Source organism: Aquila chrysaetos, chromosome 8, assembly GCF_900496995.4.
Source record: "Aquila chrysaetos chrysaetos chromosome 8, bAquChr1.4, whole genome shotgun sequence".
Classification (NCBI taxonomy): domain Eukaryota; kingdom Metazoa; phylum Chordata; class Aves; order Accipitriformes; family Accipitridae; genus Aquila; species Aquila chrysaetos.
In genome coordinates this window covers 15,327,310-15,354,869 of record NC_044011.1, presented here as the reverse complement: position 1 = coordinate 15,354,869, position 27,560 = coordinate 15,327,310, and the positions used below count along the sequence as shown (strand labels likewise).

The following is a 27,560-nucleotide window of genomic DNA, read 5'->3' as shown; positions in this document are numbered from 1 at the left end:
TAAATGTAGCTTTCAGTTTATACTTAGGAATGGATGTTGAGATGACTCAAAAACTTCATGGTAAATTACAAGTGAACTTTAAAAATTTGATTTGGCACAGATACTGCATGTTTGATGTGTTCGAGTATGATAATCAGTAGCTGTCTGAAGAGGTGATCAGCAGTTCTTCAGTGGGGACAGTTCAAGGAATATAGCACGAGCTACTTTTGTAGAGATGCTGGAACATAACTGTTCTCAGACAGAGAGCTGTCACATTTTGTTTTCTATTTGAAATCAGAACTGGAGCAATCGTTTTTTGTGCACACGGACAATAACGGAATACTGTTTCTCTCTGAAGAGGAGAAGTAGCTCTGCTCACCTCAGGACAAGGTGTCAGGGTATCTGGAGGTCCCCCAAAGCTCTGCCTACCACTCCCTGTGTGATTCTGGGATCACCCTTTTAATCACTGCCTCTCACTGTGAAAATGTATTACATGCAAAATTGTTGTGAAGCTTAACCCATTGCTTGTGAATGCTTTGAAATCTTGAAACCTGCAGTAATACATGTTTTTAATTCATCTCTTCTTTCCAGTATTTTAAGTTGAAATAAAAGGCTAGGAAAGACCATTACAATGAGCAAGTATAATCTTTTGCACATCAAATGCCCGATGATTCCTGAATCCCACAGTTCAGTTTGGGGGTTGATCCTGTGCAATATGCTTTGGTCCTAATGCAATAAAATGTGCATGAGTCCGTTTAAGCATGAACCTTATAGTGATTGCTCATCTGCTTAAAGGAAGCATTTGCTCAAACACTTGTGGATTGAAGTCTAAGTACTTGGAAACTAGTGAATTTAAAATCTGTAAGCACTGTTATTTGTGAGAGACATTCTCACTTGTAATCCTCAGAAGGTGTTCTCATATGGCAAATTCCAACTCCGACTTCATGTAACATCTTCAGCTTTGGGGTGTCTCCCCACAGAAGCAGAGGAAGGACCAGGTCCTCATTCACACTCCAACTATATCAGCTTGCATAATTAAAGATGATACCCTTCCCTTTAAAGGATCTTTTATGCAAGTCAACACATTTATCTTTAAGGAAAAACATGAGCTTGAGATTATAACATCTGACTTTATTTCACATTCTGAAGCTTCCAGAGTGCTTGCAAAACATTCAATTCAGACATTGTTTAAACTAGTAGTTAGGTATCTGACAGCCATACTGGTTATGCACCAAACAATCTGTGTTTTTAATCTCCCTAATCCAGGGGACATAAAAAAAATGTTTTGATATCCAGTACAGATTTCAGGAGGAAAAAAATACAGTACATTTAAGCTTCCTTTCCTACATTGTTTACTAAATATAGTGTAATACAAGTAATAATATGCTGTGGAAAGTTCTACTGTAAAGTAATGTGCATTACAATCCAGGAGTAAAAATTTACTCATCTAAAATGATTTCACTCTCAAGGAACAAGCAGTTTTGGCCAGCTGGGTACACACTGTAGGCCAGGTTGTCTCTTCAAACAGTCCATGAAACTCAATAAGCAAAGGGAGCAAGCTTGAATTCTGCTTTTCGTAGGCACGTTAGAATAGGCAGCATCACCTGTTCTAGAGATAGGACACTGTGAACACACTCGTGCATGCAATGAAGTTCATCAGACTCAATAAGACTCTAAATGAAAAAAATATTATTAAAGAATGAAATAACACAACTTTCTTTCTCCAGAAGACTATTGTTTTAAGTCTGTAGCCTGCAACAAGCCAAATGCAGTTTTGCAGTCTTATCAGCAAGTCCTTGATGTACTAGAACCCATAGTGTCTGCAGTGAAATGCTTTGTAAACTCTGTTAATTGTTGTTCTTCTAGCAATGACATATATCTCTCCAGAAGGGAAACTGTTGCACACTAAAAATAAAACAATAAAAGCCAGTCAGTAAATATATGCAAAATTATTTGCCTTTACAATACGGAATACTTGTGGTTTACAGTAACGCTTGTAAGCTCAATGTTTGTAGTAATATTTGCAAGTGGGGTAATACTGGGCTGGAAGATTGCAGTTCAGAGGCCAATGCCAGTGCTTCCTGAGGGGTGCTGAGCTCGGCGAAGGGATGCATGCTGCCAGTCTCCAAAAGCCCGGAAAGTAAGATGTTAAGCATTTTGCCCATTCTCAAAAGCTGCTGAATCTTAGTCCCTCCCAGAAGACAGATGAGGACTTGTTCTCTCTACAGGAGCACAGGACCAGCCCCCTCAGGATCAGGAGTCCTGTGGCTGGTAGTTGCCCAGCCCTTTTAGGATAAAAAGGCTTATGTGTGAGGACTAGGACTGTTCCTCTGCTTGTGGAAATTCTTTATCCTTTATTTGAACATGAAATATTTAACAGTAAATGGATACAATAAGACTTAAACCAGGCCCCATTTGCCTGTGCTGTTTCCAAATCCTGGACTTCTCACATCAGTGCAATTAGTCTCTACTAAGCCAGGGGTTAGCTTGACATGATACATGTATGAGTCAAGAATATGTGTTAACCTCAACTAAATATTCCATCTTTATCTTCGTATTCCAACTAATTGTACAATCCCTATTCAGCCATAGATGTCTAAAATCTTGCTTTAGTGGAAGACAAGATTTCAGTGAATAATTTGCCAGGAAGAATTAAATGTTGGTACAATTTGAGAAAAACAATTTGAAATAAGGAAATGAGTAATCCCATAGCAAAACAGGAAACTTAATTAAATATAGTTGTCATTCATGCTGCTTATCTTGATAACCAGAACTAGAAAAACGAAACATGAGGAGTTCTGCTCCATACAGCCTTACTAGGTATTAAAATGTGACTACCTGTTCTGCTGGCTGCAGACAGAAAATTCTTTATAATTGTTACCATGCATTTAATATGTTGTTTGAAACTTCTCTTTGCATGAAGCTTCGTATACTTCAACATTTCTCCCACTGCGGGGAATTTTATACAAGCAGCCCTGACATGGAGTCTTTTAAGATCCTCCACAATCAGCAGAACAGGATGCCTCTGACCACAGCCAGGACTGTGACATTAAATCTTCTACAAGGTCTGCATCTAAGGTTCCTCAGACAGAAGGGTTTCTGTGGTTATAGGAAGAAGGTGGGTAATGGAAGGTGTTCTCTGAAAATTTAACATCCTTGGGAAAATACGTAAAACCAGAACTTTTTTTTTTTTTTTAAAAAGAAACAGAATAGTGAAATTTGCAGAAATGTGTATATCAGTAATCCCTAATGTGATCTGTTTCTTCAAGAAATGATCTGGGTTTTGTGTGGCAGCATTTTCTTTCCTCTAAAGATACAATGGTTACAATTAAAGATACAACACTATAAATATGCAAGCATATGGCAGAGCAGTAAATTAGAGCCAGCAGTGCAAAGACAAGTGATCCCTTGGACGGTGGGATATTGTGCTCTAAGAAACCGCCACTACCTGCCTCTTGGCATGTATGTCCCCTCAGCAACGGCAGCCAGAGACTTCTCAGAGATCTTCATCACGCACAGAAAATTGTTGAGATGGTTGAGGTTCCTCCTGAAATGCACGTGTGTGTTTGCAGCAGGGACCTAGCTCAGGAGTCTGGGAAAGCTTTTATGATGGTTTCATAGGCGGGCGGGGGGGTTTGTGTGGAATGGCAGATGCGGAGGCTGTTGTTAGACCAGTGGAATTCGGGTCGACTTAAGCTGTTGGTGGTGCTTCCCACAAGGGTCGTGGTGGTGTTCGTGGGAGTGAGGGTGATGAGCTGACTGTTCGTCTCCACGGGGAGGGGAGGACACTGCAGGAAAGGGTGGAAGGTGGACGCACGGAAGCTTGACTTCCTGGGGAAAGAGTTGGCTTGCTCTAAGGAGGCTTGCCGCTGGAAGGTGAGGCTGGCGAGGCTGAGGTTGCTCCGACGTTCGCAGCTGCTGTTGCGGTAAAATCCAGTCCTGCCAGTAGTGTGGCCGTGGGAGGAGGGTCTGGACCGACGGCTGAAGGCTGAGGAGCTCCCGTGGGAAATGTGGGCACTAGCTCTGCGACGGGACAAGCAAGTGAACAAGGCCCAAATGATCCCTCCAATCACCAGTCCAACCACCATGGACACTGTGAAGGCTATTGTTATCTGCTCTGAAATACAGCAAAAATACACAGCAAAGTTATTTCATTAACTCTGAAGGATTTTCCCGCCAGAAAATGAATTGAAGATGGCAGCCTCCTAAAAAGATGAACAAACCCTAAGATCTTTGGATGTAATACATCAACTTTACAACACAAACACAGCAGCTCAGGTTGCTCTCACTATATGGTGTTTTTTCTTTAATTTGCATAATTCAACAACATCCAGAAAGTAGCTTGCATTTAATATCAGTTTCTGTACCAATGCAAGGGAAAAGTCTTTAGTCTCCCAGAATCAGCCACCCACCAGCCCCAAGGTGTGTTATAAAACTGCCAAGCATTTGCTTCTGTGGGCAATATGAGGTGTGGTTTTATGCAGACTTGTTGTTCTGTTTATAGACTTTTATGTTCTATGTGTACGTGTTTGCAAACTCATCTATTACAACAGTGATGTAGCTTCTTCCGTGTTCTGAATGGAGTAAGCCTTGTATTTATTATAACATAAGAACACGTCTCAGCCTTTTACTGCTGAGTAAAAGATACTTTAAAACCTCACAGTAGTTAATGTAAATTACTATATCCTAAATTATTATGGACAGAGATAAGCATTAGTGATACTAAGTCTCTTGAATATTTCCCATCCCCAATTCCTAATTTAAAGATGCATTAATCTGCCATTAAGAAATGTAAATTTCTAGTTCTTTTATAAATGCTTTCAAGAATTAAGAGATCTAAAAAAAAAAAAAAAAAAAGAGCGTGGCTAGGATTGTTTTCTCCCCCACATGGTTTCACAGTGTGGAAGAATAAGTTTTTCCTTGTATATTTCTAAGAATAGGACAGTTACTTCAGAAAACTTCCCTTACTGTTGCAGCCAAGCACCAGCTTTATTGCTGTTCTAAAAAGTTTGGAGATACATTTGTAATCCCGGATAAGGCCTGAAATGAATGCAAAACCTTTATAGATCCCCTCAAAATTCAAGAAGGAATTGGATCTCAAACAAGAAGGAACACTATGTTGACTACTGGTGAAACGAAGAGGGAATAAGTGAAAAAGAGCCATGGGACAGCTTGAAACATGTTTATTCTGTCTGTGCTGTGTTATCATGTTTCTGAAGCATTTCTGCTAAAAAGGAGATTGTATTAATTAGATAGAGAAAGGTGAGTAACTTCTATAGCATACAGAAGCGCAGGCCAGCTAACGCTGTGCGTAGCTGATCACTGTAACAGAAGGTAGTAACTCCAGGACAGGGATGCAGATGTTAGAGCCCAAAAAGGGCAAGATGAGACTAGGTTCAAAATTTTCTTGCAAGGTAACAGCCTTTAAAGAGTTTCCCCTGAATTTATGGTGCTGCACAAACAGTCATTTCCAGAACTCAAAATAATGACACTGAGTCCGAGCTGTGGGAATTAGCCAAAGCCGGTGCTGGAGAGGCAAAGAGAGCAAGTGGCCCAAGAGACGGCTACGGAGAGCAGCCGGCACACAGCGGGGGGAGTGGATGGCTGCCAGGCACGGCACCCCACTACGCGCCAGCAGATACCTTTGCTCAAAAAGTCGGGCCTCAGTGCCTAGCAAGGCTTAAACTTAGGGCAGGTCACTGCAGGAGGGGGAAAGCAAACATTTGCTTTCCTTCCAGCAGGGGAGAGTTAAATGATTATTGGTATAATTGCACTTTAAGAATTAGTTATTGTTACCTTCCTTACCTACCTTCTTATTTTTCTACCTTCAGTGAAAAAATTGTTAGCTATGTGATTCATACTTGCAGTTGGGGAAAATTAGCTCCTTGAGCACCAGAAAGTTTAGCATAAAATTTTTACAGGGTGGGGACCGCAAGCAACGTTACATTTGAAGCCAGCCCTTGCTGCTCCCATCAAACCCTGTCAGAGGGGCAGCATATTCACCCCACGTGTCTTTGCAGGTGTGGTTCTAGACAGGACCAACATTATCATGAACTACTGATGTCACCATGAATCTCCTACCCAAGTTTATTCACCTTACATTCTTCAGGATAGACTTGAAGTTCCCTGAGGCCCAGAAAATCTACACTCTAATTAAGCCACTGATATTTTGGATGGCTATACGATCCCACTGTTGCTTGCTTGTAACCTTGGCTTTCAGATAGGCTTCTAACCATTACCTTTTTCAAATGGGATAATAAGGCAAAGACTGGAGAGGATAAAGCATGGGAAATTGTTGCAGAGCACTGCTCCCTTTTGGGAATGCTTTGCTGTCCTTTTGTTGAGAGCTGGACTAGGCTTGACCCTAAAATATAATTTTTCTTTAAGCCCTCATTTTTACAACTAAGAAACTCTTGACTGGGCACGCTAAGTCAAAGGGTGATTGTCTGGTCTGCTTTTTGTAACAACCCACAGGCAGCATCCTGTGCTGCAACTCCTGGCTGCAGATCGGAGCTCTGCCACCATAAGCAGCCTTCTGACAAACTCATCATGATTCTGCCCTTTATAAAACATCTTCAGAGACACAACAGGCCTTATGGTGCCCCTTTTGGTCAGGAATAGCCTATTATGCCATTTTAATGGATTTAATACATACTGTTACTGCAAGTTCCTACTCATACTCCTAAAGGTGGAAGGGAGAGCCAGGACTTAGCCACCTCCAGTTGAGTAAATCCCAGGGAGTGTCCTAAAGACAGCACTTCCCAACACTAGAGCTGCAGCGTGAGTACCCCTGCTGCTGTCCCTGCGTGGCTATGGGAAAGTGGAGCAAGAACTAATCCTTTCTCAGGCTGATTTCGCTCACACCTTGGCTGGAATGCTAGTTACCTTATTGTATTTTGAGACTGCCAAGGGAACTCCCAGGCACAGGGCTCTGCGCAGCCACCTGATATCCCTGCGCCTGTTTGGGCTCTCAGCTCCAGCAGGGAGGAGGGGAAGGGCATCTCTGTGGGGCTCGAGTGTAAAGAGAAGCACAGCAAGCTGCACAAGTGTACCTGGCTCTGGGGTTGCCATGCACCATGGTGAGGATTTGTCCCTGCATCCCTCTAGCCATAATTTTCATCACCTGCACGATCAAACCAGCATTTCACACTGTTAAAAGCAGATGAGGGAATTGACAAAAGTATCGAGTGCACCTCTTCAGTCCTTCCCACGTGCTGTTCCCTTGTGCTGGAGGTACAGCACAAATAATTATCCCTTCATAATGTCTTCATTTTCTTTCATTTCTTTGATTCTTCTATTTTGCTACCCCTATAAATGAACATAAAAATAGAGGGTCAAAGTATTCCCTGGGGAAACTCAGCTGGGTTTACACTGACTATTGCAGTTGCCGTATAGTACCCCAAATGCTCCCATTTCCATTTGGACCTACATTTAATCCTTTTGGTTCTTATTATAGAAATATCACTAGAGCCATTGGTTACAGGCACTTTATTCTTTCTATTCCCAGACTCTCACTGACTTCAGTGGGAACTGTGGGTCACACTAATAAGCCCAACTTGCTTTTTGTTCACTCCCTGCAGAGGATGAATTTCACTGAAACGTAATTCAGTTCTAGAAAGTTACGCTGAAGAATTGTAAATCTATGCCCATTGATTTCCTTTTTAGAACGTCCAGCGATCACAGCCCTGAGGTACATTGGAGAAAACACTACCAAACAGAGAAAAAGATCAAAGGCAGAGTGGGACTTGCTGCACCTGGGATTGTAGGGGAACAGCTGGCTTTCACAGAGTTGTTTTTCTCTTCCTTAATCTGGGCAGTGCCAGGGCAGAACTAGCCTTTCAGGAGGGTCAGAGCAATACTGACACAAAGTGTCTCCCAAGGAGCCATTATAGTACCTTATGGTTTCCTAAGCTGTGCATGTCATGGTTTCCTGAGAGCTGTGCATATCTCCATTATCATGGAGATAAAGTAAGGATGCTGCCAATAACAATAACTCCCCAGGTGCTGGTCCCCTAAATATGTTTTGATCTGCATGTTTCTCAGGCTGCTCACACTGCCTGCTTTATTTAATTGTGCCATAACCAAAAAGATTTGGTATCCCACCTCAGTCAGTTTTCTCCACTCTCACCTCTAACACCAGCTGAGGTGAAGGGCAAAGGTTTTTTTCAACAATGCACAACAGACTTTGAGGTACAAAACCAGAAATAAAAGGATAAGGAGACAAAGATACTGAATACCTTAGCTACTTTACCTTTCTTATCTATGGTACTTCCAATATGTCTATGCAAAAAAGGCTGGAGGTTCAGGACCCACAGTAACACCCCTGACTTCTGGATGTTACCCCCAGATCTGAACACCAAGCCAGCATGTGTCTGTCAGCCCAACATCTATCTAGATCAGGCAATTCCTTCTGAAGCCTCTCTATTCCCTCCTCTCTGATTGCTGCATAAAATGTTAAGCAAATGTAGTGCTACAGGTTTGTGCAGGGGATTATTTCCTCTGCTATGAAAAACTTTTTCTTGGCTGTTCCAGCTTTCTTTAAGGCTTTCATAACTTTCCAGGAACTGTATATATGAAGTGTTAGTGTATATCCTATCAAGTTGATACCCTCTAGCGAGTTCTTAACACTCTATAGAATCCACACAGAAGAAATTTGGACATGTTCTTAGTAAAGATGATAGACTGGCTGATAAGGTGCTTTTCCTAGTTATGGCCCTGAAACAAGTTCTTCCCATCCAGCCTGGACATCAGTAGCAAGGCCAACCAAAGGGGGCTTATACCAATCTGTAAGTCTTCTGAGAAGTGGACTACGTTCTCTCCCTCCTCACCTTGGGGTATACCTCACAAAAAATTAGCAACACGGTCCCTACCTAGACTTGTCAGTCCCTGGATCAACCAAAATCTTCATAAAATAGATTTGCTTTTTGTGATGGAGGATCCTGCCTCTATCATGGAGTTTAGCAGGATCCTTGCAGACATACTCAGGTCAATCTCTTGTTTCTGTGAGGGTTTCATTTTACTTTCATGTGTATAGACCACATCAGATAGCAAGACATCCCTTTGAATTCAAAACTTGTTTGCATTGAGGATTCATTTTCCCAAGGAATGTCCCTCTTGCCCTCAGCTCTGCCTGGGTTCGGCTGGAACAACATTTTACTCCCTGAACTTAGGAAATACTTGGGACTTGCATCTTTCCTATAGCCTTTTGATAAATTCCCCAAGGTGTAAAGTTAAGGTGGGCACAAGATCTTCCTTGCCTCATGCTCACAAATATATACATTTGTAAACTTTTCACCTGGCCAAGTATATGAAGGGGTAGTAGTACCTTTCAAAATCATGTAAGTAGCAGCTTCAATGAGAGCATCTCAGAGCAAGAACCAGGGCGGGACAGGGGAAGATGGGATAAAGTAACAAATGCAAAGGAGAGAGAAGTGGAAAAGCATCTCTTAGTCAGGCACGACTTGAATTTGAACTGCATCTTTGCCAATAATAGCTAATAAAGCTAAAAAAGAGCCAGTTAGCTTTCCGAGCATCTGTTCTGCTCATGCTATTGCTAAGCACAAGGAGGCAGAAAACACCCATAGGGTGAAATGATACCTACACATTTGATTTGATTTAGTGGGTGACTTTCAAATATTACAATCTTTATGTTTTAGAGCTGTTAATTTTTTGTTATTGCTTTATTAAAAGGAAAATAATTAAGTAGTTTTATCTTAAAGTTATCAGAAGTGGTAAGGTAGCTTGTCAGTCAAGAATGGCATTGTTCAGCATTCAAACTCAGCTTGCTCTGGAGATGTTTTACTCATATTAAGTTAGAGCAAGATTCTGTTCATTTACTTAAGCAACTGAGTAATTTTACCAGTTTTCTTTTCTTCCACCTGCCCAAAAATAGCATGAGGCATCGGGTACCTGACATGCAACCTTTATTCCATGTGGGCTCCAGCCACAAGCTCACTGATTTCAGCTGTATTAGCAATGAGAAGTATCAGAACATACCACCATGTTGTATAGTGGAAAAGACCTATTTTTATAATTTCAATCAAAATTCTAGAATTCTAAATTTATTTCCATTTTAATTCTTTCCTTCTCACATTTTTGTGAGCTCTCTTTCCTTTAAGTGATGTCATATGCCAGTGACTCAAAACTTGTCTTAGTAGAGCATCCCTCCCCCTACATGCACACACACTTGTGCACACACACATTACCTTGACCCAAAACTGAAAAGCCTTGACAACTGGTAGAGGCTTTGATCTCAGACATGGAAAGATCCAGCTCAGCCTCTGCCTCACCCTATATTTTTTTCCCAAAATGAAAGCTCAGTGACAAAAGCTGGTATAAAAACTGTACAAACCAGTATGGGAATTGATACCTGAACATTGCACATCTTAGTGTAGAGCACCAGCTAGTGTATTAAAGTATGAATTGCATTTTACAAATGACAAATCTAGTAACCTGACTAGTAAGAATGGTTCAGACACTGCTTTACGGGAGTCTCGGTGTCTAAGGTTTCAAGTGAGGTTCAGGTAAGTCATCAGAGGATATTTATAACACAGCCTCATTTTTACCACTTTTTCCCACCACAGAAGGTTTGAAGTGATTTGAACTACTTGAAATTTTATGCTGGTTCTACTGACTCCAAGAAAACTTTGTTTAAAGCTTGGGCTGGTATCAGTAGCCAAATCCTGTACTGCTGTCGTCATGCTGAGTTCAAAAAAGCAATTTGTCTGTATCTGACAAGTGTTGAGAGTACTATCTTCCCGATTTTTGTCACTAATTGTATTAGCAAAACAGCCTCTCATTAATCATTTGTAGGCAGTCCATGATTCAGTTGGGTGGGCGAATCCATCGCTGTGTAATATCAACCAGCTGTGATCTTAGTCATGGCAAAAGTTTAAGAAAGGTCACACAAGACTCTTGTGGAAAGAGTGACAGTGACAGGCTACAACAGCACAAGGTGGTTCAGGTAGTTGTGACGTCCAGAAAACAAACAGAGGAGGATGGTGGCATCTGGAAAACAGAATCTGTGGAAAAAAAAAGGTGAAGGAGAAGCAGACTGTGCAGGATGTGAGAACTAATAAACAAAATAAGTAAGACAGGCTGCCAGAAATGTCAGTGCTCAGCATTCAGACACAGCTTGCTAGAGGGATGTTTTATTCGGCTTGTGCTAGTGCAAGATTCTTTTCTGCAGCAACAAAGAGTAATTCTCCCACTTCACTTAATAACTAAACAGTTGTTTTTATGTCCAGTGCAGATAAAATAAAAAGACTGGATTTAAAATAGAGCAAAGGAAATAAAAAAAAAAATATTTCTATCTGTGAGGACAGGTAAGAACTACAATAGATAATCCATGTAGGTGGTGCATCTACCCCCATTAAAGGTTTTAAAACCCAGTATCAGTCAAGAGTTGTTGTAATATAGTTAATACTGTCTTGAAAAAAGAAGGTACAGATGACAGCTCAAGGTCCATACTGACGTTATTTTGTGCAGTTTCTAATACTTTCTTCGATCAGGTAATCAAATAGGCTCCGGAAGCGTCTGAAAAATTATTAGGTAAATGGCAAGGAAAAAAAAAAATGCAGTCTGTGCCCTTGGATTAATTGTCTGTTTGAAACGCAGAGGGGACGGCTCTTTATTAGAGGGTTAACTTCACCAACGAGCAACCTGCCTAGGAACAAGATTGCCCTCTGCTGGAAATTTGTGCTGGAAATCTGAACAATACATAAACCACCTTAATTCTAATAAAATAGGGTGTCAGAAAAAAACAACAAGAAACATTCCAAGGAAACATTACAGAGACGTTAATAGTACCTCAAAACTCAGAAAAACTCTGTATTACATTGCCATAAACACTTAGGACTAGCATTTTCCAGAGGCTTTGAAAGTAGACTGAGGCACAGCAAAAGTATTCAGAAGCTTAGTGAAGTAAAGCTTGTACAGTTTTGTGCAAATAACTGTGCTGATGGAGAAGCATGAGGCTAAGTCTGTTTTTAAAGTCATATTTCTTGCCATCCACAGTGAAGTCCAGAATGATCTCCATGCACCAGAGTACATTTGCTTCGTTTCCTAATACCATAATTCGTTGTGATAAAAAGCCAGACAAATAGAATATGCCATCTTGATATCCCACAAGCCAACTCAGAGTTAATGATGTTCCCTTGATATTACTGGCAGTTGATTTTTACTGGAATGATAAATAAAGAGTAATTGTAATAAACGGAAACATCTAAGATAGAGATGTCAGCATGTTTAATTTAATGCCTTTGGCATAACTATATAAAACAAAGTAAAGATTCCTTTATGCAGACAGAGATAGAAACTTTGTTACCACATGGTTTCATTATGATTCCTAATGCATTACAAAGACAGTAATATAATTTTTATCTTTTCCACGTGTGCAGCAAATAATCCTCTGGCAAGGCATTCTTACCAACCTCACAAAACCAGAGCATAAGGCCTAAGCTATAGCCTCTGCATGAACCTAAATCAAACAGTAAATCACAATTTGCCACAGTGCAATAGGGCATTATAGTTACTATTTAATTGATGAGACTATTTCACAGAGCCTGAGAATAAAATAATTTCTTGTATGAACAGAGCATTAGTGACTGGAGTGAAATCTTAAAATTAAGTAGGATTTCCTAAAATTCTTGAAATTAAGGAAGAAATACCAGAGCATGTATGCTACATTTAAGAAAACAGAGGACATTCAGGGTTAGAACAAAGCACGAGGTTTTCAGGTTGCTGGGAAGACTGTAGGGTAAGGAATACATTGAAACCATCCTCAGTCCCACCACAGCAATGCTGTTGTCTGTGGTCTGAGAAAAGCCTGCCTGACCCAGACACAGCCTCAGGTGGAGCTTGTCCTTACTGTGAGAACCCACAAAAGGCCACAAAGTATTCGTACTGAAAGTCCAAGTTTTATCAGAATATAAAGTAGAACATTTTAAAAGAGAAAAAACTCAGAGTGACGAGGCACAATCAGTACCTTGAGACACTAGGTATACTAGAAATAAAGACCGCATTTCAGCCTGCCCAGTACATCCTATAAACAGAAGTTCTCAATGCAGTGCTTTTCAGAAGTGCTGCAACTCTGCATGTTTGCCTCTGGGTCTCAAGTGTCTCTTTCTGTCACCTGAGAGGCAGGACCTTGTTTCTGCTCCTTGCCCTCAGCTGTGCAGTCTCTCTCCCTCTCCCCCTGCAACCTGCTCAGCTGCTTCCCAGGAGAGGAGCCATCTCCTCTTCCCAGTTCCATCCCTCTCACCTCCATTTTAAATGTACATCGTGTATTAGCATAGACAAAAGGAATGAAACAGATACATACAACATAGTGTCTCGGCACAAGCTGAAGGAAATCTACTGGGGCCCAAAACTGTAAAGTTTCTCAGAAACACTCTCTTCTCACTCAGAAATATATTGCCTTTGAAATACTGCCACAGGGTATTCTGCTGACAGGTCTAACTTGTGTATTGCTTGTTCAAAAATAGCCATCAATGGAAGTAGTGTTTAGTGTTCTCTTTATAGTCTCATTATTTTTTGAGATTGCTAAAACTAGGGTCTTCTTCAGGTGAAAATTAAGAAAGTTGTACAAAGTGGAAGAATGGGAGGAAGAGGAGCTGTTTGTGAACTTCGCTGAATACTGATCTAAAGTACCCAATAAACAAGTATTCAAGGAGCAGGAAGAGGGATCTGTATTTAAATCAGATTTTCCTACATTTTCACTGCAGTAATACCTGAGCTACATCCAGTAACGGAAAAAATCTGCTACATTTATCTTCCTTGGGGAACAGGTGTAACAGCGAACATTTTGAGAATACAGAAGGATGTCCATATGTGGTAGTACTGTACTCTTCAGTTAGTTAACTGCAGTTCAGAAATTTGAGCTTTCTCCTAGTACTTCCTGTGTGACCATCAATCAGTTTCAGAGATTTCTCTTGTATGAAATACGTCTGTGAGTATCCATTTCAATGTGGGCTAGGAGACCTAATTACGTTGTACTCACAAGAATCTGTGCAAACACAAGCTGGTGAATACTGGTGTCATTTCTAAGTGAGACTGTCGTGATTTAACCCCAGCCAGCAACTAAGCACCACGCAGCCGCTCACTCACTCCCCTCCCCACAGTGGGATGGGGGAGAAAATCGGGAAAAAGAAGCAAAACCCGCGGGTTGAGATAAGAACGGTTTAATAGAACAGAAAAGAAGAAACTAATTATGATAATGATAACACTAATAAAATGACAACAGCAATAATAAAAGTATTGGAATGTACAAATGATGCGCAGTGCAATTGCTCACCACCCGCTGATCGACACCCAGCTAGTCCCCAAACGGCAATCTCCCCGCCCCCGCTCCCCCCAGTTTATACACTAGATGTGACGTCCCATGGTATGGAATACCCCGTTGGCCAGTTTGGGTCAGCTGCCCTGGCTGAGTCCTGTGCCAACTTCTTGTGCCCCTCCAGCTTTCTCGCTGGCTGGGCATGAGAAGCTGAAAAATCCTTGACTTTAGTCTAAACACTACTAGCAGCAACTGAAAACATCAGGGTTATCAACATTCTTCGCATACTGAACTCAAAACATAGCACCGTACCAGCTACTAGGAAGACAGTTAACTCTATCCCAGCTGAAACCAGGACAGAGACGATTAGTGATCTGGAGTATTAGCCAACTCTTGATGACCCAGGACAGATGATCCAGGCTGGAGATTCAGTGTGAAGTGTGACATTGGTGCTTGTCCCACACGAGCCAGCGGTGCCTGGGAGGCTGTGTCTGCTCCAGGCTGGTCCAGGTCCTACTTGCCTGGAGACTCCTGCACTTCTCAATCAATAGAGCCATCAATGGTCTCCGTCTTCATTTATACTCTGCCTGTGTAACTTATGCACCTTCCACAGAAGCTATGTGTCTGCTTGGTTGGCTCATCCTTCCGTTACCCTGGATAACTGAGAGATGGCATCAATAGAACATAATTTTTTAAAGCAAAGGGTTTAAAATTAACAGATGTCAGTTTAATGGTCAAATATGCCATAAGTCTGTGTTAAGATGCTGGATTGTGAATTCAAATGTCTGAAACAGGGAATTAATTTTCTTCTGCAAATAAGGTGCCAGAGAAGCAAAGCAGAGGCTTCTGCTGAGAAGCAGAAACTGCCCTGGCTGTTTGCTTCTGCAAGCATGTGTCAGAGCCCAAAGAAGTTTTTGCATTGCATTGAACTGACTACTTTTTTCTCCCCTAATTATTCTGCTGAAAATTTCCTAGACATTATTTCATAACAATGTTGTATATATTTCTATTGTTGATGGAGTTTTGGTTGAGGTTATTTAACAGATAAAACTTAAGTTACTATTGTCCCATTTTCAATACATGAAAATCAAACTCACATAAGTCTCTTTTACGTCTCCTCAGGTAGAAGGGGAATAAATTATGTTAGGAGAACAACTTAGGATTGCTTGGTGCAAATTTAACTACTACACAATAGGCTTCAAAATCTGAATAAGTACCTTTTCTTAAGTTTGTATAGGAAGTGAAGCTTCTACCTTGAAAAGCAGGAAAAAATGAAGTTGTCTGTACTAACTGTTATTGATAGTCTTTTCTGATTTTGTTTTTCTTCCCAGACAAAAGGATAAAGTTATGAAATGAAGATAATCTTACAAAGGCAAAAGGGTCAGTCTTGAGTCTTGATTTTACTTTGTGCTCTTCTTTTGTGATTGTGGACATCTCATTCCATCTCCGTGCTTCAGATTAATCTTTTGTATAAGGGAGATGGCACCACTCACAGCCACTCATTTGCGTCACAAAGATATTTGACTCCTGGTTAAATGAATTACAATGGTAAAATGGGATATTATGGATCAATACAGAGCATTTTCCTTCAACAGGTTCTACAAGAAGAACTGAGGCAGAATGATTACACCTACCATGTGCTGAGACTAACTCATGAGTATGAATCTTGCCAGGCTCTAGCAGCTGCGTATGCAGCTACAGGGAGTTTGTCCCGGGGAGAAAGCACAGCACTAAGCTCCTTTTTTTATCATGACACATTCACATGCCTACACATTCATTGGTGTGGTGCTTGGAAGAAGAAATATACTTCATTTCCTAAAGATGAGATTCCTGTATTTGGTGGAAAAATAAAGAATGATGCCTCCAGCAGCTCATGTGACAACGGGCAGCACCACATACTCAGTGAATACAGTAGGTGTAATTGCCAAAAAGTGTATGCGCTGTGTGTTTGATTAATATTTAAATAATACTCTGAAGAAACTTTGCCTCTTTCTTCTACTACTTCAGATCTGTGGCTTTCCTGCTAAAGATGGTTAAGCATTTGATAAATCAGTGGTTGTATGGGGGGTGGGGAAAGCAGGAAAGAAGCAGTAATTAGGATGCAACAAAACACAGCCTGAGGATGACAGACTCACTTTAAAAGAATAATTTATATACAAGGAAGAAATCGTGCTCTGAATAGATAGCGTGCAAGAATAAGACTGGTCTCTCCTCTTCATGACTTAGTTTGTTGCTTTCATCCAACTACAGTAACACTCTTTTCTTTTGGCTTGCCAGAATAAGGGCAAGGAAAAAAATAGGTCCCTCATTAATATCTACTTTTATCTCTCTGACAGGCCTGCGCATAAGATCTTGGAATGGATTTACATATTATCTTCCTAAATGTAAGCTCTGACTATTGATATAATCCCCTTTGCTTCAGTATTGGAAGTGATAACTTTCACGTGCTTGTCAAATCTTTTACTTAACTGATAGCAAAATAAGCATAATCATATTAAATTTGGAACAGTTTGATTGTTCTGCCCCTTGAGAAGACAGTATACAATTTATGTTATAAATTTTTATGTAGGGTTTATACAAAACAATAGTAGTCTAGTAGTTGATACAAAATGGTAGCTCCAAAAGCTATCTGGAAAATTAAATACAGTGTAAGGCTAAGACACAGTTCTGTCTCCTGGAGAAATCAGTGTGGGCAGAGTACGTTTAGGTTTGACATATGACCTTGACTCCTGTCCTTGATGGAGCACAGAGGAAGTGGTGGCTTCCTACAATACTTTGGCACCAGCATAAGCAGCATTAGAAGGTGCAGTGCAGCATCTCTTGCCTGGCTGCTTCAGGCTCCCTGTAGCAATCCTGGAAGACAATGAAGCACACAGACACAGCCGCTCCAGCAAACAGTACGGCCACATGCATAAGACATCCAATTGAAAAGCTGCTTACAAACCAGCCCTTCTCAAACACAGCTGAGGGGGAACAGAAACATGGTGTATCCTGAAGCTGAGAGGGGGAAGGTGAGCAATGCCTTTCTTTTTAATTACCTCACAAGTCATAGATTTATTTCTCATTTGGTGTAAGAATAGTTCTGGAGGACTTCAGAGGAGGAGCCAGGGACCCTGAGTGTTAGAGAGGAATGAGATTCAGGGCTGTCGTGTTGCCGCTGAAGGGCTGATGTTCAAACACAGTTGCTGCCATTGCTAATGCCTCACCATCACATGCTATCTTTTATCTTCCTTCAGTTAAAACCACATCCTTGTTGCCATTTGTCTCAGTATTAGCACTATTTATATGGAAGCTGCGTCCTGTTTGAGTCACTGGCCCAGGCTGCTCTGCTGCTGCCTTGTGACACATCCCAAGTCAGCTCACACGGTGGTTGGGGAGCTGGAAACGGGAAGATCTTCTGGTGACTTTGACCTCGTAGATAGGACAATAACCCTCCTCCTTGCAGAGATCTTAACAGGTTCAGGCAGAGGAAAGGTGGTATGTGTGGGTGTCCCTTGCCCCAGCAGTCCTCTAGCTACCATGATCGTTATCAAAATTGCGTGGAATACTTAAATCAGCTTCTGACCACCTGAGCACTTGAGAAGTGATTTAGTTATGTGACATTTTCTACATCTCTATCACAGGATTTTCATGTGGACCAGTATCTCATCTGAAGGGGGAAAAAAGAGATTGCCATGGGGAAATCTCTGTTGCTCCAGAAGCCTTGCAGCAAAAGTTACTTTGATGCTGCTGGGCCTGCGAGGATGCACAACCCTACAGCCCTCTCCAAGAGGTGAAAAAAAAAGTCTGTCTCAGGTCCTATATAGGTGAAGCTGAGTTTTACTGATGTTGCCGTTTTTTGGTTTTTGTCTGTGTACTATGTTCTCAGAGTCTGACTGAAGTCCCAGTGTGTGGCATTTGTAACAGACAAAACCAAAACTGGTCCCTGTCCTAAAAACTCTGCTGAGCTGTGTAGGATTTTCACAGTCCTGATTTCTGCAAATTCACCATGCAGATACATTGCAATTATTCTTCAGCAATATGAAAAAAGTTACTCATTCAAATGAAATCTTTGGTTAAGTAATCTGGAAATATGGCTTCACTATTAAATTTGTGGCATCATGTAACATTTCACTGAGAAGCAGGAGGGAGAACTTGTAGGTACACTAGATTTAAGACTGGTAATAAGGAGGGAAATATTTCAAGATTACCATAAAGATCTCCTTGTCTTTCACAGTGTTGTTGAAATGTATCATATTTTATATGTGTTGTACAAGTGCTCCTCAGATAAATGTACTTGAAAAAACTGAGTGTGTTTACAAGAAGCATTTGCAAAACCAGAACCAGCTTTCTGTCTGGTTCTGTATCACATTTTACCTCATCCTCTTTCTCTTGACAATATTCCCACAAAGCAGCACAAGGAAGTTTTCTCCATTTTTCAAATAGGGACCTGAAACCTGAAGGAACCATCTGTCTTATCTTCCAGCAACCCAACTAAAAATCTGCCTCCCAGCATGCTTATTCCCACAAACATCTTTTGGGGGATCTAGCCTGCCCTAAGTTCACGTTGACCATAGGAAAATAAAACAATTCTAGTTTGTGAATTTGGGAAGAATCAATGTATTTTACTCCATGTTAGGATCCTTACATGGGAGGAGGCTTTATGTCACCGTTGCCTTTACTCAACACAGCTACACAGCCACTAAAAACCAGGTATGCTTGCAGGTGCGTTATTTAATAGAATTGGGGAAATCTGCAGCCCCAAGGATGTGGACTGTCCATACCAGACTGACACAAAGAGGTATAAGAATATTCTACCTCTTTCTGCAGTATACCTTGTATTATGCACTCACACCATTCACACAAGTAGAAATTTCTAGTGCAGACAACATTTTGCACATATTTTAGAGGAATAATGTTCTAATTAATCCATCTGATCAATATCTTCTGGGCTAAGAAACAGAGAAAAAGTCTCCAAGGCTCTATTTTTCCACCAGTTTTCCTAGCCATTTCATGCAGCCAATTCTGAGAGCTTTCTGACTAAACTAGGAAATGCATCCCTCCTTCCTAAGTATTATTTTATGCATTAGACTACCTTTATATTAGCTTGTCCAAATTCATTTGCCACTGACATACTAAAACCAATTCATGAAAGCATTTGGATTATATGCTCTTCAAAACAAGCTCTTTTTCCACCATCCGTAGATATACTTGGCTGTGAAATGGGAATGAAAGACAAGGTCTTAAGGGCATGGAGAGTTATCTTTGGAGATGTACAACTTTTGCTTTTTTTAAAGGCTCCAGCTTGAATAAATAAAGTAAAGTATAAGTATAGTAAAGAATAAGTAAAGGAGAAAATATTAGTCAGAAGATGGAAGGTTAGGCAAGCTATAAAGAACTAGCAGAGCTCTAGAAAATCTATAATAACAAACCTGGAAGTATGAGCCATGTATTTGGACGGAAAAGATAGGTGGAGAGCTGGAAGGAGGATTTGTTCACATACAATTGGCTCTCATATTAACTCCATCATGACGGGGACAGAAGTCTGCTCAGTGATTTGACTCCTTTAACACCACACACCATGAGGTAAAGCCCTGAATTGCAAGTCTTGAGTGATGGATCAGTATCCCTAAGGAGCCAGAAGCCAGACTCTGAAATTCATATGTTAAGCAAACAGACTTGTTAAGGTAGTGCATGATGAAGCACTCTGGGAAGTCTGAGCAGGAAAGTTGTCAGTGTAGACATAGTCAGTGTATGCCAGATGGGGGAGATGCAGATTCAGTGTGAAGACTGCATTTTATATACTTATATATATATGGCCACCTGTGACATGGGAGAGGTATTAAAACAGCCTCCTGGCCAAAGAACTCAGATATATTTTTTCAGATATGTTTGACTTCACCGAATCAATATGGATCATCCCTTCCTCTGATAACATTTGCTGGGACCATTCTGCTCCTTTCCCTCTCTCTCACTATGTATTGACGAATTTGGCTTGCTTTCAATTTTTTTCTTATTGGGTAATTTTGTCTATTGTTTATATATTATTTTAACTAAATGCAAAAATGCAATGAGGTTAAAGAAATTCAAAATTGACAAAAAGTCAGTTATCATCAGAATACAATTTTCATTTATTGTCCCCAGTAGTAGTACGAATGGAGAACTGCTTACTTAGTCATCAAAAATACAGTGTGGTATTTTGGGTCATGGCAATACTCATATTTGCGCACTAAAAGGCTCTATCCTCATTTTCAGTCTCTGTTTTCTGAAGGACGACAATGTCCTACTTCTTTGGATAAGCACTGGAAGGAATTATTCCCTAAAATACTAGAGGAGGAGTGCATCATGAAGTTGGAAGAAAGAGTTTTGCCTCTCCCTCTCTCTCTTCTCCCATTGGGGCTGCTTCCAACAACAGGAGCCTGTAAAGCTGAAGCTGTTTGTCTCCAGCAGAGTCATTTCAAAAAAAAGAAGCTCACTTGTTCACATCCCCCTTCCAAACTTTTGCAGGCACCAGTGATCTAACCCAAAGACTCTGCAGAAAGAGTGAAGGCATTTATTCCTTGTGCTATGAGCTCCTTATGATGTGTGATACACTGCCAAGTATTGCACTTTTAAAATCACTGGGGTTTTCCAAAACACAGAGAAGTGACAAAAAAGAGACCAACTTCAAGAAAAAATTCCAGTTGATGCAGTGTCTTCAGTCACCTTGCTCTATTTTGGCTGGCTGTCGCAAATTAAAATACCAGGAAGAATATGCACGCTAGGGTGAAATTTTGAAAAGGGAGAAAAGGGAATGGAAGAGAAGAAGAAAAATAGCAATTCAGGAAATACATCCTTGAGGTTGATACTACACCTGAACCCAAGGCTCTATTTTTGTCATGTTTTCCTCCTACTTTGTTCCACTTCAACCCTGAAGGTTTTCTCTACCAAGAAGGAAATCTCCAGTGGTGTAAAGCATCTGTAAGTGGCTCTGTGTCATGCCTTCTCTTCCTCCTATCTGCCAGCAAAGGAATTGCATCTTCAGCTTAATGAAGTCCTCTGCCCTATCAGCAATCCCCAGTCTACCAGGACAAAGGCCCTCTGGGGTACTCGGGTTTATGCTGGTCTTTTCCAGCCATCAAACTAGGAAGAGCAGTAGCCTGGTAGAAGCTACCACTGCCACATCTGCTGTCAAGTGCTCCACAGCTGGCTCCAAATTGGAGCTGTTATGTGTCCACATCTCCAGCACGACAGCTGAGGCAGCTCCCAGAGTCTTTATTTGCTGCTGCTAAAGCTAGACTGGAAGGGTCCAAAGTGTGTGAAGAGGAGCAAAGGGAAAGAGGAGAGACCACCCAGTGGGTATGCTGGAAATGCATTGACACAGTCATCAGAATGGAAGCCAGCAGGCTTAACCTGGCCACCACACAGGTAGCCAAACGTTTCTTTTCTCACTTGCAAAGGACTGGACTGGATTTGCTGCTCTTGCTTCTACTCTGCCATGGCTACCACCCATGAAGGATCCTGGAAGAGAAATCAGGTCCCATGGCTGTCTAGGTTGGACTTTCCTGTGTTTGACAGCTGTGTTACTGGTCATGTCAGTGCTGCCCTTCACAAGCAGTATTTCAGTTCATAAAAAGCATGACACAAAGTCCTTAACCACCTTTATTACTACACTACTAACATGACATCACAACACAGTGTCAGACGTCAGAATATGTTCATGCCTAAGGACCATCTTTTCCAGCAGAGTATATAGTCTGACTTCTTTCAAGCAAGCAGACACATTTTAATGAGGAGATCAGTGGGATGCGGGAGAAACAAGGCAAAATTTGACATTATATTTAAAACCATGAGTGCATTTGTAGCTTATGAAGTCAAGTGATAACATTTAAAGTATTAGTGCCAGGCAGTTTGCAATCTTAAAATGCTGGAAGCCAGCAGATACATGGCATTGTTTCCACACACTGGACAAAACCCACCCTGGATTCTGATTCAGGAAAAGAAAAATTGTCCTTAATGTTTTTAAGGTATTAAATTGTAATGTTGCATTTTTAAATAGATAGTTGAGAAAAACTAGACTGAAGGATAGTCTAGGGATCTGAGTTTATGTTGATTAATATCTGCTTACACTTTTTCTCTCTGCTGCTGTCATATTGATCAAATGTACTATTTAAATTAAATTTCCTGATTTGAAAGTATATTACTATCTGCACTGGAGAAATAGGATTGTCTCGAAGCCATTTATTGTATTTAATTGTGTGCAACTGAAAATGCTTTTAGGAATTACAAGAAATGCACTCCTCATTAAAATGGAAACATCTTTTCTTCCACTGTTAACTTACAAATCAAAATTAACTCAATAAAGACTATATTAAAACATAAAAAATGAGATTAGTAGTTGATGGATGGGTACCAAACCCTGAATTTCTCACTCAGCTATTGCCAAACCTCCTTCTGAAACTACCAATTAAAAAAAAAAATAAATCCAGATTCTCCGTCTACATTCCCATGTGATACCAACGGTGCTGAAGTTCAGCAGAGGCTGGCTTTAAGTGCTTCTCTTCCTGCCTCTGCCAAATTACTGTACTATGGAATCCTACTGCAAAGTAGGGTGACCAGAGGTAACACGGCTTCATAGAAGCTGGCACCTGAAAGAGATGAGCTCCTGCATCCTTGGAGTAGGTCAGACAACTTGTCTGAAACAGGCACATACGTCTACAAAGACCGCGCAATGTCTGTAGTAGCGAACAGCTCTAGCAAAGTGAGAATTGGAATCCCAATTTTGTGCTTGTGACACATTACACAGAGGATATTTGCTGACAGGGCCAGGAGCTCTATCATGAAACTCATGATCTAAAACCAGAAGAGGAGGTTAATATTGCATTTTTATTTCTTTTCCAGCAGAATTGATTTTAGGCCAGCAAAACTATTGGTTTGCTGCTTCTGTTTGCTGCATAATTTAGCATTTCAAAAATACTGCAGAATGATGATGGTGAAGACTAAATTCAAAAGAAGAATTCCTGCAAGATCTGCAGCTAAGCATGTTATCGACTCTCCAGGCTGTCACTGACTCTACACTGAGCTTGCAAAAAAGTGTGCTAATTTTTTTTTTTTTAAATATTATTATTATTATTTGTTAAGTCTTTGCATGAATATAGAGAGAGGATTTAGACTACTTAGGCAATCCACGGAGCATGGCTTATATCAAGGTGCATATATCTTGTTTTTATCTACACAGCTTTATTCATGTGCACTTCCACTAGCCTGGAGCAGTTGTAAAAAGATTTATATGTGCTCACACATAAATAAGTGGAGGACAGTTTAGTTTGTTCATTGTTTTGAGATTCTTAGAGTCACTTCTAAGATGCTATTGTGTGAAGTTACAATTGGAAACTGGACAGCTTTAGAAAACAGGATGCCTGTATATTTTCCAGAGTAAGGAACCAGCTGTTAGACAATAGATGGCTTATAAAAATGTGAGAGATTAAATATCATTATGAATAGTTGCTTTAACAATTTTTACAGCATTTATTTTTTTCTCAAAAAGTTGGTTCCTCTCAGAAAACCTTTGCACACATTTTGAACTTTACACTTTGGCCGAGTCCATGGGAGCCGCTGAGAAGTCACACAGGCATGGAAGAGGATCTGCATCTTGGTAACGTATTCACGCTCACAGCACTACATGGTGGGTGGCTTAGAAAAACAGTGAAAGGCGCCTGTAAGCCATATCCTGAAAAATCAGTTTCAAGTACTGCATTCTCATTTAATAAAGAACTCCGTGTTATTTATATCTATCATGTGCAGTTTTATTTTCACCTCAGGTCATGTATCTCCAAGGATGTCAGAAAATACACTTCTATCATTTTAAGTGAAGTTTCCTCACAGTGAGCTTGTGTCAGCCATTGTCTTCTGACACAGACTATATACCGTCCCTCCCTAGTCTACCAAATATGATACACCTACAGGAAAGGAAGAGGAAATGCTATTAACTCTTCTAAAAACTATCAGAAGAATAAGAAAGACCACTCAAGCTCCTCACAAAACCCCAAGCTGTGAGGCCCATCTGCTGTCAGAGCGTAAGCAAATGGGAGGTGATCAGGGCTGGGGACAGCAGCAGTCCCTGGCAAGCCAGGGGGGCAATGCTGGTGAAAGGAGATGCTGGCCCTGACAGCAGTAAGAGAGCTCATGCATGCCCTGCTCTGTGTTGTCAAAAGCAGCTCTTGACATTGAAGGACAGGCTTGGTGCACCTGGAGAAGTACTTTAAACGGAACGACAGGGTAACAGCAGTACCAGCAGGGCCAGCTACATGCAATAGGCTGTGGAATTTAAACGTTCGCTTCTTAGGTACTTTTTTCTGACTCTTCATGAAGATGGAGAACACCTTTCCCACAGTCTGAGCAGTATGGTTAATGAATTCTTAGAGTTTCATATGACTTTGCTGCTTCTTGTGGATGTTTCCATGACAGTAAAGCAATAATTTACCTCAGAATGAAAGCAAATCTGCAGTAACAAGGGGCAGCACCTTTTACACAAGGATTCTTAAAGTACATGTTGATGAAAGTACTTTCATTTTTGTTCTGAAAGAGCCATTTTAGAATTACATGTAGTTCCACTCTACAAAAATGATAGTTATTCTTCAGAGTCCAGCAGACAACCTCCAGACAACAAGAGACTCTGAAACAGTAATAACAGTATTTTTTCCTCAGTTAATCTGTAAGTATTTCTCAAAGACGTTCAGTAACATTATCCTACTCTTTAGCCCAAGACACAAAAATGAAGTGAGTTGCTCGTGGTCTCCCAGTAGGAAAATATATGTGTCACTGCAGGAAACATGCGGATGGCATTCAACAGATTCTTGTTTCTTATGCTAAGGAAATGGAGGAACTTCTTTAAATCTTCTCATATAGTTATTTTCCACTCTTTTCTCAAGGCACTTCTATGCAACAAAAGTCCTATTTTGCTAATGCATATTATTTTTTAGTTTAAGTTAGTGCACAGATTCTTGGAGGGGTCATTGCTTAATAGCGATAACATAATAGACAAAACCAGATCATATGATTCACTCTAATGCTAAATGCTAATACATGTTAATGTTAAACATAGCAAGCAATAGAGCTTTTTGGATGGAAAGGTTCTCCACAGTGGTTGTACAGAACCCTTTAGGATCAAGTCACTGAATCCAATTACCTTGAAGGAATTTCAGTATAACATATACTTCCACCTCACACTCCATACATTTCAGTTAATGAACCATTCCCAGGTTTGGGTGAAAGAAAACAGTCTTAATGGATAATAATCAAAACATACATTGAGGAAAAAGCAAGGAAAATCTGATCATGAGGCACCACAACAAATTAGAAATAATTTTTCATTCTGGAGGAGTAAGAGTTTATTCCAAAGGTTGCAACACGTTTAGTTTTTGCTATCTCTTTTTTCTTCAGAAGATGAAACAGATCATGTCTTCCGTGTAGGTACATCCATTAAACAGTTGAGAATGTCTACCTGATCTAAAACATACTGAAGTCAATAGACACCTTTTCAACCGACTTCAGTAATGAATTTTGTCAAACAATCAATTCTGCCCTGGCAGATCCTGCTGTCTTGATTAGTTTAAAAACACGATAAAACTTTGTCAAGGAAACATTTGGAAAACAATCTTTTGCACTGCAAGAAATACAAAATCTATTAATTACTTTTGCTTCCAACATGAGGCTTGAAAGTATCTAGGCGTATTTTTTAAGGCAATCATCAGCAAATCTCAGCAGCTACTTTAACAATACTCTAGAAAAAGAAACAAAATCCTTACCCCAAAACTTTGGTGGCCATGTGATTGGAGAGTAAGTACTGTTTCTATCCATAAGATCCAAATAACAAATATAGAATGGTATGTCCACAGAGGAGCAATGGGTTTCTGAATGTTTGAGATTTAGCAGTAGAAGCAATGCTTTTGTGCTGCCAGGGAACTGTGTTGTTTGCCTGAAAGGAAATGGATGTATCACGTTTCCTGCTTGTGGACTCGAATTAGCAAGTGCTCGCCTTATCTTGGAACACCACATGGTTCCCCAGACGAGGAAATAGTTTCCTTCTCGTCATTTCCTCAGCCAGAGCAAATTGACTCAGAACAATACCAAATCTCCTCCTTCGCTGAAACTTTTTGAACCCCAAAATGTCCAGAGATAGAGAGATGAAAATTCCTTTCTCTTTCCTTTAATGATTTTCTATGTTGAAGACTGTCCTTAAACATTCAACAGCACTTGTATTTGGTAGGAATTTTCAGCAAGGAAGGAATGTGACAGGAAGCTTTTGATAAACACCATTCCATTAGTATATTAACTTAGGGTATGAGGATTGTTAAGTATTCGCCGTTGTTCCTTGGCTAGTTTGAGGAACTAGCTGGGCCTGACAGTGTAACTGTTGGCATTAATATTTTAATGAGTGTACTTCAAATTTCCTTTGCCAATTCTTTTCCTTTCCACACCCCATTCTAAAATATGAGTTCCGTGCAACACAAACAGGCTTTGAGCTAATTGTTTGGACAGTTTTAATACAATGCAGTGTTAATTCCCTGTTGGAATTTGTAGGTACTGCTGCTAAATATAACAAATAGCAATAATAACAGCCCTACAAAAGAAAATAGCCAAGATATTTAATGACACAGACCCAGAATTAATGGAGAATGTATGGGGATCAATAAAATATATGATTTTGTATTTATGTGATAAATTCTGTAGGACCTGATTTTAACTATTTTCCTCTTAAATATATGGCAGATAATGGATGTCCATAAACATTCTGCTGAGAATGTCAAACTCTGTTCTCTGAAGAGTTGTATGAGGTTTTGTTTTGCCCGTTGTTAAAAAGAACAGAATCAGCTACATCTATTTTTCACAATGAATATCAGGACTCTCCAAAATCTAGGAATATTCCAATCTTAAGATTTGGATCTGGCATAATTTTAAGGTTGAATCTTTTTTTGTTTGGGACTTTTTTGCATGAAACAGATTTTTAAAAGTACTGAGTAAAGATACCCTGATGGTTAATGGAAGACTGGTGGCTTTCAAAAGTGGTGCTTAAAATGACATATCCAAATACTGACTTAAGCACCTGAATGAAAAAGATCTGATTTTCAGATGTCTGTGAACAAGATACAACTTGATAAGAAGGATTATTTCGTTTGTTCGGGACACAGATACCAGAGCAGATGTTAAAAATATACAAATTAAAGAATTCTTTGACTGGGGTTAGTTTTGTGCTCTGAGAGTAGATGGAAATACAACAAAACTGAATTATTGTAAACTATAAAATGAGGAAATTTAGTGATTTTAGTTTACTGAATGCATCTATTGA

The 27,560-nt window shown here is 40.3% G+C and overlaps 1 protein-coding gene across 3 annotated transcripts; it reads right to left on the bottom strand.

Annotated features, from left to right (window-relative positions):
* Positions 1-1,089: 1,089 nt before the first annotated feature.
* On the bottom strand, positions 1,090-26,269 carry MYCT1 (MYC target 1). Of its 3 annotated transcripts, XR_005933011.1 has the most exons (3): positions 26,020-26,269; positions 3,428-4,096; positions 1,090-1,884 (listed from the first exon to the last, which is right to left on the bottom strand). XR_005933011.1 is itself a non-coding variant. In XM_030023357.2 (2 exons), the coding sequence occupies exons 1-2, from the start codon at positions 26,267-26,269 to the stop codon at positions 3,564-3,566; spliced, it is 783 nt and encodes a 260-aa protein (XP_029879217.2). In that variant the 3' UTR covers positions 1,090-3,563. The 3 variants fall into 3 exon arrangements, 2 of the variants coding, with proteins under 2 accessions (XP_029879217.2, XP_040981371.1); XM_030023357.2 differs by having other exon boundaries at positions 1,090-4,096; XM_041125437.1 differs by lacking the exon at positions 26,020-26,269 and adding an exon at positions 9,889-9,910 and having other exon boundaries at positions 1,090-4,096.
* Between the last annotated feature and the right edge of the window lie 1,291 nt (positions 26,270-27,560).

Bases quoted from the DNA above. Each gene is read 5' to 3' on its own strand.
- MYCT1 (XM_030023357.2), bottom strand. From the start codon at position 26,269: ATGTGGTGTTCCAAGATAAGGCGAGCACTTGCTAATTCGAGTCCACAA. The intron at 4,097-26,019 runs GTAAGGATTTTG...GCTGTATTTCAG, and splicing joins ATGGCCACCAAAGTTTTGGG to AGCAGATAACAATAGCCTTC.